Here is a 19,425-nt window from a genome sequence, read left to right on the forward strand (position 1 = left end):
TTTGCTCCTCTGGCTGATAACATTATATCCACTTCCACTTGGACAAACATTATATTCTCATTTCCCATTGACTAGAAATGGTACAGTGCCCTATTTCTCTGCCTAAGAGTTATGGTAATGTAAAATCCTCAATCATTACCAGCATTTTGTTAGGCATGAAAAGCTCTGTAAGAGTCTGCAACATTCCTTTTTGATGTGTCTTGTTTCTTGAAATATCATGATGATTACATAGGATGGTCAGTTTCCAAATTTTGGCAAGCTCTGAATCCTGTGTTAGAATGAGTTCTAGGGTGAAAAAAATTCTAATACATACGAAAGATTTTTTTATGGGAGAAGAATCTTCTCTATAGATGTTGTACGTTATTTCTCAAGCATGAACTTATTTTTTTATTACTATACCTGCTTTGTTTTCTGGTTATATGTCATCTTTGCAATAACACTGTTCCGAACTTCTACACTTAAATTTGTGCAGACCAACATAAAAAAGTAAGCCAAATCCCAAAGAAGTCTTGTCCAGTCCTCTTTGCTCTTGGAATCGTGGTGATCTTTGCTAATGGTAACAATAATTTTTTAAATACAAACGTATTGAATAGCTATTATGTTCAAGACATTGTGCTGGTCACTGTAGTGAATATAAAGAAATGTAAGATGTAATCCTTGTCCTCAAGATGTTAAAAGTCTTTGGGAAGAGAATAATTATGAGAACACTTAGTTCGTCAAAGATGATAGGTGGCATAAATTCACCTATTATAAAGGAGTTATGGGACCTAGTTTTGATCAAATTAATCTTTCAGTGATGAACCAGAAGAATAGGTAAAGAGAGGGGTCAAAAAGCAAGTCTGTCCTTGAAAAATAAGTGAAAAGTAAATAAGTGATAACACCCTTTTTCGTATCATAATAATAGCAGATAATAATATTTACTGAGCTCTTATTATATACCAAGCACTGTAATAAGAGCTTCTTATTTAACCCTCTCAATAATTCGGTGAGGAAGGTGCTATTTTTATTCTCATTTTACAGATGAAGAAACTCAAGTATGGTAGGTGATTCTAATTTACCTAATTCTGAATTTGCTTCTGGTTTTTCTGTATTGTCTTGTCAACTTGTAGAGTTCCCCTTCTATAGAATTGAGATACCAATATTTACTTTGTGTGGCAGATGATCAAATATTAACAACTCAATTATATGCTCTGCATTGTGACAAATTGCTAAGTAAATGCCTATAAAAGATGATAAAGAATAGAATCTTAATTTATATCTCTTTTATATGGTATGCAGAGGAAGAGGTAAACATTGAGTAAAACATCAGGCAGAGATGTTGAACCATAGGGTTGTTGGTATTGAGACTTCAGCTGTATTCATTTATATAAGAAATCTTGAGGAAAATTGTGGTATGATGATCATTAGTCTTAGCTCACCACACCTCCTGTCGGTATGCCTCCAGTTATCGTCAGTTGTGAAATGCCTAGAAAATTTCCAAAACAAAGTAATTGTAATGTGCTTTAATATTTTTGATGTCTTCTAGCACTTTATAAAGACTAGGTGATTGATGCTACAAGGTAAAGCAAAACTTGCCAGGATTTCATAATACCCAAGATCCAAAGATAAACCTCCTACCTCATGCCACTGTCCACAAATAGAGACTTCACGATGGAAGGAGACGCTTCCAATAAACCAAGGAAGAAAATTTTAGTGAAAGAGATTTATTTTTCTTGATAAAGGTTAATTGCCATTTTTCAAACAAGGAAAAGAGGCTTTGAAGTGTGAAGTTAACTGTGATGGTAACACAGACAAAAGTGGAGGAACCAGTGGCATCTAGTTCCTCAGACCCTAAGATACTGTGCTCTTTCCAGTATATCATCCTTCCCAAAAGTAAATGGCTTATTTTATTTCTACCTCTAGAAGAATTCAGAGAGTGAAAATAGAGAAGGTTGGATTGTTAAAAATTAATTGAACAAGTGCTGTGAAAATTGTCGGCTTTTGGAGCTAATCCAAGAAAGAAAAAAAGAAACATAACAAATAACACAAGTTGATTTGAAAGTTCCTTGTTTCTTCAAGACTCCATCCATGTCTTGTTTCTCCTTCGTTTCTTTTTTGTAGTTCTCTTGTGGGAATGCTTGTTCAGTTTATAAGATAATTCACACTACAAATGATTTGATGGTGGGGATGGGATAAGATTCTTTAATGCATTTTCAAGGTAATTTGTTTACATATAACATTTCAAAAGCCTATCTTTTATGTCCAGTGTGGTATATCTGAAATGTAAATAAAGGCAAATAAAATTGACAGAAGAACATTTCAGAAAAATATAAAAGAAAGGGTAAAAGTGTAAGGGAACTTTTGTTATGACAAATGATGAAGTAGCGCACCTGCGTGGCTCAGTTGGTTGAGCGTCTGGCTTTTAATCTTGGTTCTCAGGGCTTGATCTCAGGATGGAAAGTTCAAGCCCCACTTTGGGCTCCACACTGGGCATGGAGCTTATTTAAAAAAAAAAAAAAGTAAGTAAGTAAAAGAAACATGATAAAGAGGTCATAAAGAAGGAAAGGAGAAAACCCTCCCACAGAAATTTAAAAAAAAAAAAGGACCAAAACTTCAGAAGTCTCATGATTTCAAGCAAGAAATTGGATTAGAATGTTCTTATGTATAGGTAAACTTAAACTACAAATACTTACCAGTGAAATGAAAGAAAATTCAAGAGTGTGTAAGAAAGGAAAACAGATGTCTGTCCTGTCCAGTTTTGCTCATGTAAAGAGTTTTGGGACTATTGGGTAGAAAGAAGAAAAAGCAGAAAGGGTTGAGGTGATGTTACTTTCTTTGCCCGTCACACCACCTAACATGATATCATGAAGAGGCTGATTTAATGATCAGGGCCTAACAGGCCAGCATTATCCATGTTATGGCTTGTGAGATTTTTCACTATATGGCAGACTTCGGAGGGAAAAAGAAATAATGCTTCAGTCAGAAGACCGTTCTTTTTCATGACTTAGCTCATGAGAAGTCATGGAAAAGAAGGCTCATTCCAATGGTCAAGTTACAAGTTATCTACTTGGTCGATGTGATTATCCTTTTCCATCTTCATGGTGGAGTAGATCATTAGAGGTGGTTACATACTGCATATATGCAGTTTTTGTGTTGGTTTCATCCTCTTTTGAGAGAGTGAGGAGGGTATCAGAAATAATGATTCACACTGAACTCTACCTTTACAACTAATAAGATGCTATGTTAATTAATTGAATTTAAATTTTAAAAAAAAGAATGAGTAGTTAAACTGATTTTGAATGGTATTTGTTGACTAATGGCTTCATTTTAGGGTAAATATATAAGAAGCACACCACAGGTTTTGGCATTAGAATTTTTTGGCAGAATAAGTTTTGAACAATTGATCAGGTTGCACTTAATCATCAATATGCCACTTGGTAGAACTGTTCCCTTGCATAACCATATTCTGTTATATATCCATGAAGCAAAGCTACTGTATATTCAGTAAACATACAGTCTTTCTTTGACTCCAGTTTGATATTTTCTAAGCCTCTTGCCTTATTTGAGGCATAATAAATCATATAAGTCATATAATCTCAGCAAAAAGAAAAGAAAAGAAATAGTGATTCAAGCTTCTGAAGATTAAAGCATCAGGCATCATAATTGCTTTACTAGTGCATATCATAAAGATTGTATGTAATGTGCATTTCACCTGGAATATAGTAAGAGATCAACAAACTATAACATTAGTATTAATGGTAGAGTGAGCATTAACACTATTTTTATTTTTTTATGTATTTTTTTAAAGATTTTATTTATTTATTTGACAGACAGAGATCACAAGTAGGCAGAGAGGCAGGCAGAGAGAGAGGAAGGGAAGCAGGGTCCCTGCTGAGCAGAGAGCCCGACTCGGGGCTCGATCCCAGGACCCTGGGATCATGACCTGAGCCGAAGGCAGAGGCTGAACCCATTGAGCCACCCAGGTGCCCCAACACTATTTTTTTAATAATATGCTGCTACCATCGCTACTGATCAGGAGCTGTCTCACATGCTAGAGGTAATATTGGATTAGAAATCAGGAAACCTGTGTTCTGATCTGGATTCTTCTATTAATGACCTTTGGCAAGTCCTTTCTTTTCTCTAAGCCTCAGTTTACTACCTATAAAATGGGGAAGGTGGAAGAGATGACCTCCAAAGTGTTGTCTTTATATTGAGCTGCTACTGGAAAGACATGTCTGTAAGTAGCTTTGCCAGCAAAAGGGAAGAATTTTGTACTCTGCCTCATTGAGTCAACTGGGTAATTAAGGGCATTCATTTGTAAGACAACCAGCCTTGATGTACATCACCTGATTGTTCTGCAGTCGCCCAGACTCAAATGCCAGCTGTTCGGAGGGGAAGAAAGCAGCAGGACCATGGCAATTAATAGCAAACCTTTGAGGTTCCTTCCTCCTCTGACTTACTAAATTATTTGATATCTAGGGTTAAGAATAAAGATAGCTTAACATATGATTTTTTTTAACCTAGTTTAACAAAACATGTAATTCCAGTACAGTGAGAGTCATGAGTGATTTAAAAAAGAAATAGAAGGGGCGCCTGGGTGGCTCAGTGGGTTAAAGCCTCTGCCTTCAGCTCCTGAGATCAGGTCATGATCTCAGGGTCCTGGGATTGAGCCCCAAGTTGGGCTCTCTGCTCAGCAGGGAGCCTTCTTCCTTATCTCTCTCTGCTCAGCAGGGAGCCTTCTTTCCTTCCTCTCTCTCTGCCTGCCGCTCTGCCTGCTTGTGATCTGTCAAATGAATAAATAAAATCTTAAAAAAAAAAAAAAATGGAAAAGCAGAACCCAGAAGGGAAAATAGGAGCTAGCCTCAGTGGAGCGCCTACTTGATTCTAGGTATTCTCATGGGTCCATGCCACTATCATATGAATCTTTCCAGTAACTTTGTCTAGGTCCGTATTACTGTACCCACTGTAAGAAATGGCACCCTTAAGTTAATAGCATACAGTGGGACTGAGATTCACTAGCCTTTTTCTTTTCCACACTGTCCCTTGAACTTAATGTGGTGCTACAGAAGAAAGTGTAGAAGTAAAAAGTGCTCCTGCCTACATGAAATGATCACCTGTGATAAGGGTTTTTCCTAGCCTAGTAAAATGTGATTTTGCGGTAGTACATATTTTGTGCTTCTTCCTGGAGCAGTGGGGAAAGAGATTCACTGAGGGGTAATTGTTTTCTCTGCCCTCTGCCAGTTACTATATTTCTGGCTGGTCCTTGTCCCCCTCACTGAGACACTGTTTTTACTATCTGGAAACTGTCACGATTTGAGTGATGAGTCAATGAGATAGCATACTCTTTGATTTTCTGATTCAAGATAGAGTTGTAGTTTTAATATCAACCCTCCAAGCAGGTTGTCTGAAAGATGTTTACAGTTGATAGGAGGTTTCATTTTATTGGAAGATACCTCATTTACTTGAAGGTCTTTGAGGTTCTGAGTTTCTTATAAAAGGAGAAAGTATTTTACTGAGTATTCAAAGAGAATGAACAAGTCTGTGAGTAGATAAATGTACAATATAAACTGAACCTTAAACTTGATTTTGTTTATTTCATATATACATGTATGTATTTCATACATATGTATATTTCATATATATTTCTTATATATGTATTTCATATGTATTTTGTATATACATTTTCATATTTATGCATTAAAAATTTATACATTAAAAAATTCTTATAGTAACTAATAAAATATTTTGATATTAAATATTTTACTTATTTGGAGAATATCATAGCTCCAGTGCATATTGAAAGACACCCTGTAGATACTCCATGTAGTCAGGAAGCAGAAACTTATTTAATCCCCATGTAACTGTTCCTTCATAATTCAGTTATCTTCTAGCTCAATTCATAATTTCCTTTATGCCAGAATATTCAAGCATGGTAACGAAGCAACCAAGGTAGAGGTAATAAAAAAAAACTTATTATTAATGGTGTCAACCACAATGTAGCAGAATCAGATTTAATATAGTTGTAATGTCATTATATTAAACTAGAAACAAAATAGATGAGCACAGAAAAGCCATATAAGTTGTTCAGTTTAGCCATGTAAGTTGTTCAGTTCAGCACATGCCCACGATGTGCTTTACATAAATTGTGGCCTCTGCTCATGAGGAGTTTGTAAGCAAATGGAAGAGACAGGCAGATACATAAATAAATTAGTTCTATGTAATATAGCAGGTGCTAAGATATGAGGATGCCAGGATGCTATGCAGGAGGCTTCAGTCTGACCTAAAGACATAGGTAAGGCTTCCTAAGATTTGACGACTTCTTTCCTTCTCTGCTACTATAACTGTGGTCCATATCATCATTTCTTAATCGGTACCTGCGATCACTTCCTAACTGGTCTGCTTGCTTCCACTCTGGCTCCCATACATGAAACCAAGACTAACTTTTTTGGTTTGTTTTTTGCCTTTGCATGTATATATTTAATATAATTCATATCTTGTACTCCCCATTAAAACTCAAATAAATAAAATCTTGAATTAAACATCAGTGATTTCCTATAGACTTGAGAGTAAAATCCAGGCTCCTTTCCATGGCAAACAATCCAGTTGTAGATCTGGCTTCTGGATTCTTCTCCATTTCATGTCCTACCATTCTCCAGTCGCAGTCACTTGCCCTGCCACCCTGATCTTTTTTCTGTGCCTCATCCATAGCCATAGCCAATTTATTCTTCTGCCTCTAGGCTTCATCCTTAGTCTTCATTTGGCCTCTGCCATTCTCAGCTCAAGCTTCACTTCCTAGAAATGCCTTCACTGACCAGCCTCTCGCCTCCCCAGGTTTCTCTCCTCTTAACTTCTCTTGTTTTTCTATTATCATCGTCTGAATTTATTTGTTATTTATTTCTTTGTTTTCTGTCTCCCTATTCTAGAATGTTGGTTCCATGAGACTGAAATCCTACCTACTCTATCCCTAGCCCCTGGCACATAGCAACTGCTTAATACATATTTGCTGAATGAATGGCTGAATAAAGGGTTTCTGAGCTGAGTTGGGATAGATGAATAAGAGTTAGCAATTTCAAGAACAGTGGAAAAGTAAGAGAATAGAATCAGCAAAGATACAGAAGCATATATTGGCATGAGATGTCCAGGGAAACTAAGCAGCTCAGTGTTACTAGACAGTAGAGTGCCAGCAGAGAGTAGTGGTAGATGTGGTTGGTAATAAAGGCAGGAATTAGCTCATAGAGGCCATGTATGCCATGACCTTGGACTGTATGGTTTAGAGAAAGGGAAACTGTCAGATTTCAATTTAGATCAGTGTTTCTCAAACATTTTTAACTAAGACCTACAAGAAATACCTTTTAGAGGTACGTGGGTGGTTCAGTTCATTAAGTGCCTGCCTTCGTCTCAGGTCATAATCCCAGGGTCCTGGAATTGAGCCCCATGTCTGTTGGGCTCCCTGCTCAGCGGGGAGCCTGCTTCTCCCTTTGCCTGCCACTCCCCCTACTTGTGCTCTCTCTCTCTCTGTCAAATAAATAAATAAAATCTTAAAAAAAAAAATTTTACATTTTCTGTAAGCGGAGAGCCACACTGAGATTTTAGAGGACACAGCATTCTTTGGCTCATGGCCCCCTTCCTTCATCTTCAAAGCCAGCAGTGGCAGATCCAGGCCTTCTCATATCCCAGCTCTCTGACAGAACTTTTTGCCTCTTTCACCCACTTTTGAGGACTTGCTTGATTATATTGGGCCCAATCTATTTAGGATAATTTAGGATAACCTCCCCATCTTAGATCCTTAGCTGTAATTGCATCTCCAAAGTCCCTTTGTCATGTAATGCAATGTATTCACAGGTTCTTAGGGATTAGGGCCTGTTCATCTTTGGTGGGCCATTACTCTGGCCACCACAGGGATGTTTATAGGGAGTTTTTTTTTTATAGCTCATCTTCCTTCTCCCTTCCTCCCTTTTTCCTTTCTTTTAATAAACATTTATTAAGTACTCTTTCCTAAGGCTGACATACAGCAGTGAGCAAGACAGCCAGTGATCCCACTCTCATGGTGGCTTAAATTCTAGCACAAAGATAGATGACAGACAGGTAGTCAAGTAAATAAACACAGTAGTTACAGACTGTACCAGGAAGGCAATAAATAAGATGATGAGTAGAAGGTAGCTGGGCAAGACCACTTTGGCTAAGTGGTCAGGTAGGGGCTCTCTGAGGAAGTGACACATGATCTGTGATCTGAAGTTTGTAAGTCAGCCAGCCGCTAAGAAACAGAGGAAGAGGATTCTAGCAGAGGAAATGGAAAGTGCAGTCTCTGTGCAGCAAAAGACATGTCTTATTCAAGGAACAGTCCGAAAGCCAGTGCAAATGGAACAGAGCGAGCAAGGCAGAAAAAGTTGACCAAATGATGGTAGCAAGACAGGAGAAGTGAAGCCATGCGGTGCCTGAAAGATCATGTGTGGTAAGGATTTTTTATTTTATTCTAAAACAAGGGACATTTGAAGGGTTTTAAATAGTGGTGGTATGAAACAAGTAATGTAATGTGATTTATACTTCTAAAAGGTAGTCGCTATGTGAAAATGACTTAGAAAGGGATAAGGATGGATTGGAGAGAAACGCTGAAGGGCTACTGTAACTGTCTTGGAGGGAGATGATGGTCTTTTGGACTAGAGTGAGGACAGTAGGAATGGAAAGAAGCAGATTGATCTGTGATATATTTTGGAGGTAAAATTAATGGGACTTAGTGATGGTTTGGTTGTAGGGGATGGGAAAGAGAGTGGAATCAAGGATGACTTCCAGGTTTTTGAGCAGCTTCAGTTATTTACTGAAATCAAAAAGGCCAGGGAAAGAACCAGTTTGGGGTTGGAGACCAAGAATTCCAATTGATAATGTTAATATTGAGCACTCTATTAGAGGTCCAAGAGGTGACGCAAGGAGACAGATTGGAGCACGGAGAGATGTCTGAGTTGAAGCTATGCATCTGAGAGTCATTAGCATATAAATAATTTCTAGAGTTAGGTGACCAGATGAGATTGCCTGGGGAGGGAGTAGAAATAGAGAAAAAATGTCTTGAGTGAGCTGAGGTCCTCTCAGAGTTGAAATTCAGGAGGAGGTGAAAGATCAGCCATCAAAGACTATTGAAAAGGTGCTAAATTTTTTGGATCTTTCCTGATTGATGGCTAGGCTAGAGGTAGGAAAGTCAGAGGAACAAGTGGAGACATTTCTGTATATCCACTAGAGCAGTACTGTTGTATTGCTAGCACTTAACAATATGCCTCGCACATGAAATGTGGCCTTTTGAATAAATAAGTGAATTTTTTTGAAAATGGCCAATATGTTCTGGCATATTTCTAAGTATGGGTGTAAGAAGTGAACATTTGCAATGGCTGGTTTCCAGTGGCCTAACATCACAGAACTTTCCAGCCTACTTTATGGATTTTAGGTCCACCTTCAACAGAATTTAGAAAATTTCCTAATAACTAGAAGAGCCATTCCGTAGGTTTAAATTTGGAAACAATCAGAAATCCCCAGTTTGCATTTTCTGAAACATTCAAGATAGAAATGCATAGTAAAATAAGCAAGTAATGAATAAACAAGCAAACAAACAAGTAAAATAAACTTCTGTAGAAGACTCCAACAACTCCCTTTCTTCTGACCAAAGAGATCAATCTTTTACTAAGTTCCAGGAAAGGGTTATGAGCCACTTTTTAATTTCCCGTTACTTCTAGAAGCACATGAATAGCTCAGAAATTCTCATTAGTCTTGGGATTTAACACTGTTATGCTTGACTATGATGGTACAGCCCTGTTTGGAAGAAAAAAATTTTGTGCGTGTGACTGAGGCTTCGAAGGTTAAGAAACTTGCCCACATTCTCAAAGTCCTTTTTTATTATTATTATTTTTTTATTTTTTTTTTTTTTCTTAGGGGAGTGGGCTGAGGGAGAGGAAGAGAGAGAATATTAAGCAGGCTTCACACTCAGCATGGAGCCTGACATGGGACTCAGTCTCACAACCCTAAGATCATAACCTGAGCCAAAATCCAGAGTCAGATGCTTAACCTTAACTGACTGAGCCACCCAGGCACCCCACAGTCTCCCCACAGTCTCAACGTTCTTAAGCCCAGTTCTAAAGGTTTTCAGTGTCTCTTCTCCCACCCTTTGCCAACGCCAAGAAGCTTAAGTGAATGGGGGTTAGAGGTGGCTAATATTTTTTTTAATTTTTTTTAATATTTTTAATTTACTAGTTTTAAAAGTATATTTCTTAAAAAAAACTTAACAACATAGAGAAATTAAAGGGCCATTTTAAGTCCTTCTGAATGTTGTTGGTTCTGGTATTTTCTGAACGTATTTAACATGAATGAATTTGTCTTCTTTTACAAGGAAAATTACAGAGGTGTATTCCAGAGTTGACTGTTCATGGCACATACAGTTGGAGGTTGCTCACTGGCACTTATTTTTATCATTGTGTTGTTGTTGGTTAAAGCAAATATAGGTAAGATATTTCTGTAATTGAATCTGTAGAAGGATTTGTGGTTTAAACTCTCAGTTATAGATGAAATATGTATTTGTGGGGATTGTTCTGGTAGTTGGTCTTCTGTAGTCAGTCTTCTCTCATTTTAAATGGGTAGGTCTGTTCCATTTCTATAACTAATATGCATTTTATTTAATTTATGCTGATTAATGTATAGATCCAATCATATAATTTTCTATTTAAAAAGTGGCTAGGCACAGAGCCTGGGTGGCTCAGTGGGTTAAAGCCTCTGCCTTCATTCAGCTCAGGTCATGATCCCAGGGTCCTGGGATGGCACCCCGCATCAGGCTCTCTGCTCAGCGGGGAGCCTGCTTCCCCCTTTCTCTCCCTGCTCGCCTCTCTGCCTGCTTGTGATCTCTGTCTGTCAAATAAACAAATAAAAATCTTTTAAAAAAAAAAATAAATAAATTTTTTTTTTTAAGTGGCTAGGTAACTGCAAAGCTGGCATTGCGAATTTTACTAAAATGAAAAATGATAGTGTATTTTAACAGATTAATATGGTATCTGGCATGGGTGAATTCAACTGTGCTAAAAAAAAATAATGGCTGACATTTTCCTTGCCTTTTCTTTATTGGGAGCTTACATTTTTACTTTCTATCTCATTATAATCAATAAAAGTCGGGCAGAGAACAGACATATAAGTAGGATGGGAGGGGAGAGAAAAGGAGACTTTATTTTAGTTCTGAAAATAAAGAATTTTTTATTTAAAATTAATGTTTAGCATTTTTTATTTGATTTAATTTTTTTTTTTTTTACCAAATCCTGTTTAAGGTAGTTGATCAAAGCAATCCTAAAATTAAAAAAAAAAAAAAAAAGCCTTTCCATGGAGGTTTTTCCATCACATCTGAAAATTCAAGGCCAATCTATAATTCTGAGGTTCTGTCATTGGCAGGACCACCAAAAGCTCTTCATTTCTGGTTAGTTGTCATATTTATTTACACAAAAACTTCTAGAGAGTAAGAATGACCTCTCTTTTAATGAGTTTACTATGGTATCTGGCAATAAATAAATAAGGAAGTAAATAAACACTTGTAAAGGAAGAATACATTCACGTAATGTCCTATTAGCTGCATTGGGTTATGATTCATCTAGCCCAGGGTCTTGCATCTTGAAGGAATACCAAAGTGTGGCATGAACGACCTAGTTTTCATCCTTGATGCCAACCACAAACATACCAGAGCCACCGAATATTTTCTTTTGTTATAAAATAATGTTATATATTATACAGACTTTATACCACTATAGCAAGAGAAAATATTATTCCTAAATCTACCCCTTAGAGTTTGTAATAACCTTTTAAATAAATGGTTGTTCATTTTTGCTGGGGTTTTTTTTCCCCTTTTTGCTTTGAGTATTGAAGTAAGCCTTATAAATCAGAAATGGGGATAGAAGCAAATGTGATTTATTGTGAGAAATAATTCTCAGTAGCCTGGTGAATAATTTGCATATAAGAGAGCTTGGTTTTTCCTGGTCCTCTGTTCCTGAATGTTCTTCCAACCCTATTTTCTCAGCACTTTTAGTCTTACTATTTTGAAAACAATGCATCTTTTAATTAAGGTACAGTTAGGCTTTAATGTGGTTGCCTTCTGTTCTCATGGTGCATTACCAATACAGCCAGAACAATGTGGATTATTTATATTTCCATGGTTTGATGGGATTAATTTTACCCTGATATTGAGAATCATATAAACCCACCATGTTGAAATGGGTTTCTTATGTGCTGACTTGTATCTTCTGGCAGATGCATGCAAGAGAGGAGATGTGACTGTGGAGCCTTCCCGTGTAATTTCACTTGGATCAGCTGTCAATATTTCATGCTCTTTGAAGCCCGAACAAGGCTGCTCACGATATCCCAGTTTTAACAAGTTAATCCTCTACAGGTTCAAAAGAAGAATCAATTTTCTGCATGGTCACTTCCTCAGTTCTCAAGTCACAGGTCTTCCTCTGGGCACAACAGTGTTTTTCTGCAGACTGGCCTGTAGCAAAAACAAGGAATTACAAATATGTGGGGCAGAGATCTTGGTTGGTGGTGAGCATTCCATTCTGAATTCTTAAAAATTAGTCATCTTTTGGTATTTGTTATGTGTTAGACAGAAATCTGAATATGGGACAGTGTTCTTTCTTCTCCTGCCACATGGATGTATTTTATCTTGATAGCAATATGAGCACCTCAATGTGAGAAATCCAGAAAGCAATAGAATTGGGATCTCATTTAGTAGTATTCTCTCTCTCTCCCCCGCTTCCCTCCCCACTAGTTTTTTTGGCCATTAAGACTAAGGACTTAATTGTCCTTGGACTCCAGTGGCATGAAAGAGAATCTGTGCGGCTGAATCTTCATGTCTTCTTGATTTATGAGAATTTTTTCAAAGCTACAGCCACCTAAAAAGAAGAAAGAGATAATTTTTTTGACTTATGAAGCTCAGGTTGACTACCCAAGGCTGAGCAATTCACCTTTCCCTAACTTAATAGTCCTTACATCCACATTAACTTCTGAGCACTGGTTATCATACTTAGCAGAAGTTAAAGGAGAACTGTTCTCACCCTCTTTTCCTAGGTTTTCTAGAAAGCTCCATGAATAGAACTAATATGCTCATGCTTTGTCAGGAAAGTTGAGTTATATAGTCTCAAGGAAGCAAGAGCAAGGGAATGAGCAAGGAAAGGACCAAAGCAAACACGAGGTCAAGTTACTGAGCTGGCCACAGCACCAACAGAAAACATAGCTGGTTGCTTAGTCACTGGGGACAGTCCCAGAAAAAACATATGGGAATACAATGACAGGGAGAGAACTTAACTGTCATTGGTCAAAGTATACCCATAGGGTATCAGCCCCCCTACTTGCTGGCTTGCACAGCTGGTCCCTCCGGGAAGCTGCTGGGAGTAAGAACTAAGACATCAGAGTTGGCATCTATACATGAGCCACAGTGCCCTGGGTGAGCCAGCAATATACCTGCCTAAAACTTGTAGACTACAGTCCACACCCTTAGCCTTGAAGGCCCAGCAAGGCAAACCAGTGACCATCCATGACCTCTGAGTTATCCCAGGACACTCTGCCTCCATGGTTCCAGAGAAGCTCTGGAATTGCCAGTAAGAGGCATGGGAAGAGTAGGAGGACTGCAGGCTGACCTACCAAGATGTGAGGACAGAGCCCCTGACATAAAGACAGTGATACAAAGCTCAGTGAGACTCTTTTCAGGAAAGATGGAAATCACTTTTCTGTAAACTATAAGAATATGGTTGGTGCCAAGCAATCTTGCTGGAGAGCCACTGGAAGCACTGAGCAGAACACCAAGCAAACAGTCAAATGAATCACTGGAGGCCGTGGAGACATAAACCAGGTCCAGACCTCCTCTTCCAGTTTATGGTCTCCTATTCACACCGCTCATGGGTCATGTACTCTCAACTCCAACTGCCTGTGGTATCTTAAAAGGAGCATGGGCTTTGAAGCCTAACCCTGTCACCAACAGTGTACTGATAGGCAGTTTTAATTCTCTGAGCCCCAGTTTTTCTTTCTTCATAAGATGGTTGTAGTGATTAGATGACACCAGGTATGCAAAGTGCTTAATCTAGTACCGGACACATAGAAGGCACTGAGGTGATAAGCCCTAGGGTGGTGGTTTCAGCTGGCTTGACTCTTCTTCCTGTGTGCAGCATGTTGGGTATGCGTCCATTTCCCTTAAAAAAAAAAAAAAAGTACAAGAAAGTGATAGACAAATGAAAATTTCTTTGAAAAGCACCATTGGTCCTCACCTCTTTTGTCCTCAGAACACCTGAATATTTCACTCCATAACTCATTATCTTAGCAGACCAATATCATGTATTTGTATTAGATGTTCCCAAGCCTGTGATGTCAGTTGCTGCTGCTGTTTTTCTTCATATTTATAGGCTAACAATAGCCTTGGAGGTCAATATTTTTGTACACGTCCTTAGCCATCCTGTTGTATTTCCTACCTTTTCTCAGGTGTGTTAGAGTGTTTTGACATCTTTCTATTTTTAAAGTTTAAAGTTTTCCATCTAGTGGATTACCTGGATGGCTCATTCGGTTAAGAATTGACTCTTGATATCAGCTCAGGTCTTGATCTCAGCAGCAGGACTTTTCCATCCAGAGATAGATTTGTAAAGGCTTACAGCCTCAGAAGACCTAAGGAGATGGTTAAGAGTATCTGTCATAGTGCAGCTAAGTTAGGTGGTACTGCCAGAATGTTGCTTGTCCAGTGCGCTCTCGTGGTAAACACACCATCAATGACTGCTCTTTGAGAAAGTTTAGCACCTTTGAGGTAAAGGACTGACTGGAAGCAATAGCTTTTTCTGAGTATGGCTAGTCATTCCAAGAAAAAACGTAATGAATTTTGGTTTCACCTAGTGTAGTAAGCTTAATCTTGTCTAGTGAGGGAGTAAACAGCTCCTTTTCTTTTTTGTGACAAGTGGTATTCTTTTTTGTAATGCCATTTTATATCCTGAGAATGCTGTCATAAAGTTGGCTGGTTTTTCAGAACCAGGAATAGGTAATTTAGCCTTTTCTTTCTAGCCTTTCCCTGGGCTTGGGTGGCTTTGCTCCCAAGAGCTTATTCAAGTCGTGTAGTAACTAAGCCATCAGTGCTCTAACTTAACCTCGCAGGGTTGATCCACAAACTACTTAGAAAATCAAGGTAATAAATGAAAGACAATGGATCCTTGCTTGGCTGTTCTCAATATATCCTTGACTATTCATATTTCTGAAAGCTATTTTTCTAAGACATTTAATTTCCCATAGTAAGTAGGGCTTTTACATACAAAAACAACCATGAGGTACCTGAGTGGCTCAGTCAGTTGGGCTCTGAATCTTGATTTCAGTTCGAGTCATGATCTCAGTGTTGTGGGATTGAGCCACATGTCAGTCTCCATATGGAGCCTGCTTGGGAATCTCTCTTTCCCTCTCCTTCTGTTCCTCCCCCTGTTGCACTCTCTCTCTAAAAACAAAACCAAAAATAATAACAACTATAATGCTCATAACTATTATATTGCAAGTTATTTTAATTTTCAGAGGCTTTGATTTCTGTTCTTTTTTTTTTTTTTTTTTTTTTTTTGGTGTCAGCTATTATGCACTTGTATTAAAGAGAATGAAATCTGTTTCCCCTGGGACAGATAGTCTCTGCCAAAACCAAGTCCTGGGCTGAAGTAGATACCTTGATTTCATGGTGTAGGGACCTCATGTTCAGAACGTTGACTTGTTTTTTCAGTAGAAGTTTTGCTCTTTAGGGGCGCCTGGGTGAGTCAGTGGGTTAAAGCCTCTGCCTTTGGCTCAGGTCATGATCCCCATATCAGGCTCTCTGCTTAGCAGGGAGCCTGCTTCCTCCTCTCTCTCTCTTTCTCTGCCTCCCTCTCTGCCTACTTGTGATCTCTGTCTGTCAAATAAATAAAATCTTTAAGAACAAAACAAACAAACAAAAAGTTTTGCTCTTTAAAATGAGAGTCTCTGCGAACTTTTAGAAATAAAGGTACAAGTGAGAACTAACTGTTTCATTACTTAAAGGGGCCACATGCTTTATATCTCATTTGGTCATCATTACCTTAACCCTATGGAGGTAATGATGGTGGTTTGAACACATGTATTTACATTGATCCCCCTGAAATTAAGCCAGGATGCAGTAGAGAAAGTTTTCTAGAGGCACAAATCCTAAAGGACAAAAGAAATGGGAAGGGAGACATATCAACAAACTTTTGGAAGCTGAAAAGCAGGTAGACCAGTGATAATTGGCTTAGCCAGCAGCTGGCAGTGAGAAATGTCATGATACAACATGACTGAATGCAGAAGCTCCCACCCACACTCAAAAAGTGGTGATACCATGTCCTTCTGGGAGTGAGTAAGAATGGGACTAAAAATGGGAGATTTTATTGAAAAATCTATTTGAAAAACAGATTCTCAGATCTCTTTCCCAATTCCATGTAGGTAGACATTCACTGCCCTACTCTGGCTTAAGACTGGAGGCTTGGCATTAAAGGATCACTAAACTAGTTCCAGCCAGTTCAGCTGAGATGGTAGTTCTGTGCTGGAAAACAGAGGGGATTTACATACAGCTCCCTTCAGCCCTGTACCCTCCTCCACTCAAGTTAGAATATCTTTTTCGGGGAAATCTGTTAAGTCCAAGAGGAAATATCTAAAATTACTTAAAACATGGGTTCCCAAGAAAACCTTGTGAGATCACCTTGGAGTGAAACCCAGAGTCAGCAGACACCCCTCAGCTGACACACATGCAGAGCTCCAATTGGTAATTTAGTGTCCCTCACTCCCATGCATGAGGAAAAATATAACAATCCGGGGAAAATGTCTACTATGAAAGATAGAAACCAGAATAAGGATATGGAACAAAGTATATAAACAAAGTGGAAGAAATATGTATTCAAGGAGAAGAAATGTTAAAAAACAAAAACTATCCTTGATACCCTCAGAGAATTATAAGAAACTATTGCATATAGAATGAAAATAGGATGCTGTGTGGAAAGGAAATACTCAGAGAATAGAAAATATTCCTCCCAAAGATAGATAAATTAAAAATTTAATAGGAGGGTGGATCTATACACTGAGGAGATTTTTCCCTGATAGTTGAGCAGAAAGACCAAGAGCTTAAAAATATAGAAGATAAGGTATAAAATTAGAGGAAGATCCAACCTATAAAAACTAGAGATTTTTAGAAAGGAAAAAAATAGGAGAGAATCAACAGAGAAATAATTCAAGACTTTTTCCCAAACTGAAGGATAAAACTTCCTAGAATGTATGAACTCTGAGAATCCAGAGGAGAATAGACCCTCATTAAGCATATTTTTGTGAAAATTCAGAAAGTGGGGACAAAGAAAAGATTCTATAGTCTACTGAAAATTAAAAACAGTGGTTCAAGAATCAAAATGGCTTCAGGCTTCTTTTTTTTAAAAGATTTTATTTATTTGTTAGAGAGAGAGAGCACAAGTAGGGAGAGCAGCCGGCAGAGCAGACAGAGCAGATAGAGGGAGAAAGAGCCCTTTCCCATGTGGAACTGAATCCCAGGACCCAGGATCATGACCTGAGCCAAAGATAGACACTTATCCAACTGAGCCACCCAGGTGTCCCTGGCTTCAGACCTGAATTTAGAAGAATGTAGAAGACAACAGAGCATCATCTCCAAAATCCTGGATGAAAATTCTTTTCAACTCAGAATTCAATACATAGCCAAAGTATCAGTCAAGTGTGAGGGTAGAATAAAGACATTTTTAATAATGCTCAAAATATTTCCTCCCTGAACCCTTTTCGAAGGAATTACTGGAGGATGTACCTCACCAACACAAATAATTGAATCAGGGAAGAAGAAAGAATTGGATTTAAGAAACAGGAGATCAAACACTGAAAAAATGAAGGAACTTCCATTATACTAAGGACGGGCAATATCAGAATAACAGCTGTGTACCAGGCACAGAGGCAAACCTGTCTTGTTGGATAGTTCCCAAGGCCCCAAGAAAGAGGTCTTCAGGCAAATGAAATAGCATTTGAATATGTGGAACAGTGGTTCAGATAATTGGCTTGAGAGTTTGGAATTACATTAATAATAAGAAAACTAATGGAAGAACAAGACAATTTTTATTGGCTCCAAGATAAACAAAAAGTTCTACAGAAAATGAGAAGTTAAGGTAGTAGTCTAAGTGGATCAGTCATAAGTAGTTATGTATACAAACATATACAGTGTATATATACATTTAGCCATGCTCAAAATATTTCCTTCCCTGCACCCTTTCCCAGGGAACTCTATACAGTATGTGTGTGTGTGTGTGTGCATATATAGATCATATATATTCAATATAAGATATACATATTTCATATATATATATAGAGAGAGAGAGAGGGTCTTCTTTCAGGAAAAGAAAGTCTATTATTCCATTAAATAAAACTATATGAGCTACATATTGTATACCCATTTTATAGATGAAGAAACTGAACTTGTGAGAAGTTAATCTGTCTACTATCACATAGGGGGCAATTATCGTGCCCAGGTCTGTGATGTTTGCTAAAGACACATACACACAAAAAAGCCATTTATCCCATCCATTATAGTTTTGTTTTGGTACAGACAATATCTAGGGTGTTTTTTTTTTAAGATTTTATTTATTTATTTAACAGAGAGAGATCAGAAGTAGGCAGAGAGGCAGGCAGAGAGAGAAGGGGAAGCAGGCCCACTGCTGAGCAGAGCACCTGATGCAGGGCTCAATGCGGGGTTCGATACAGGGCTGGATCCCAGGACCCTGAGACCATGACCTGAGCCGAAGGCAGTGGCTTAATCCACTGAGCCACCTGGTGCCCCAGTGGTATAACTGTTTTATCTCACCCAAATGAAACGTCTCTTACATGTGGGTAGCACTATTAGAGTAGAATGAGATGAATGAGTAACAGTATTTTCTCTTACCTCCACTAAATCTGAGAAACTCCTAGCTTTGGGTTTACCTTTGACTAGAAAATGGCTTAATTTACAAATACACACCCTTAATATAAGGGACCTTGCCTGCCTTATACATATTTGTATGTCCATAGCTAGTAATGCCCAGCCCATGGAAGGTACTCAGTGTCCATGTACATAAAGAATCAGTTTATAAACATTTATAAAGTGTTCCAGGTGATGCTACAGAAATTAGATTTAGCTGGTACAACCCAAAAGGACATGTCTAGGGCCGGTGGTTGGAAATGTCTTGGCAGCGAATACCCAGTCCATGGAGAGAAAGAGACCCTAATCTTTAGAGGTTTCTAATATTTGAATTACTTCACTCTAGGTAAGTAAACTCAACCTCACCAGTGGTAATAGAGCTAGCCCTGGATGCTCACCGGTCAGGGAGAATGGAGGAATGTGGTGGTAAAATGCTCCGACTCAAGTCAGCTACTCCTAGGCTGGAGCCCTGACTCTGCCACTTCACAGTTTTATAATTTGGGACA

The 19,425-nt window shown here is 38.3% G+C and overlaps 1 protein-coding gene across 4 annotated transcripts in view; it reads left to right on the forward strand.

The window, feature by feature from the left end:
- Positions 1 to 8,266: 8,266 nt before the first annotated feature.
- The window catches only part of LOC111143098 (interleukin 12 receptor subunit beta 2), a 67,091-nt gene continuing 55,932 nt past the window's right edge, over positions 8,267 to 19,425 (forward strand). For 3 of the 4 annotated variants that reach the window (XM_022496570.1, XM_022496573.1, XM_022496572.1), the window contains exons 1-2: positions 10,385 to 10,460; positions 12,241 to 12,528. In XM_022496570.1, coding sequence (XP_022352278.1) covers positions 10,385 to 10,460; positions 12,241 to 12,528 — 364 coding nt within the window. Of the gene's footprint in view, positions 8,432 to 10,348; positions 10,461 to 12,240; positions 12,529 to 19,425 lie in introns of those variants that run through there. The other variant, XM_022496571.1, reaches the window with a different exon arrangement.

Source organism: Enhydra lutris, unplaced genomic scaffold (genome assembly GCF_002288905.1).
Source record: "Enhydra lutris kenyoni isolate GAN:26980312 unplaced genomic scaffold, ASM228890v2 scaffoldscaffold9, whole genome shotgun sequence".
Taxonomy (NCBI): Eukaryota; Metazoa; Chordata; class Mammalia; order Carnivora; family Mustelidae; genus Enhydra; species Enhydra lutris.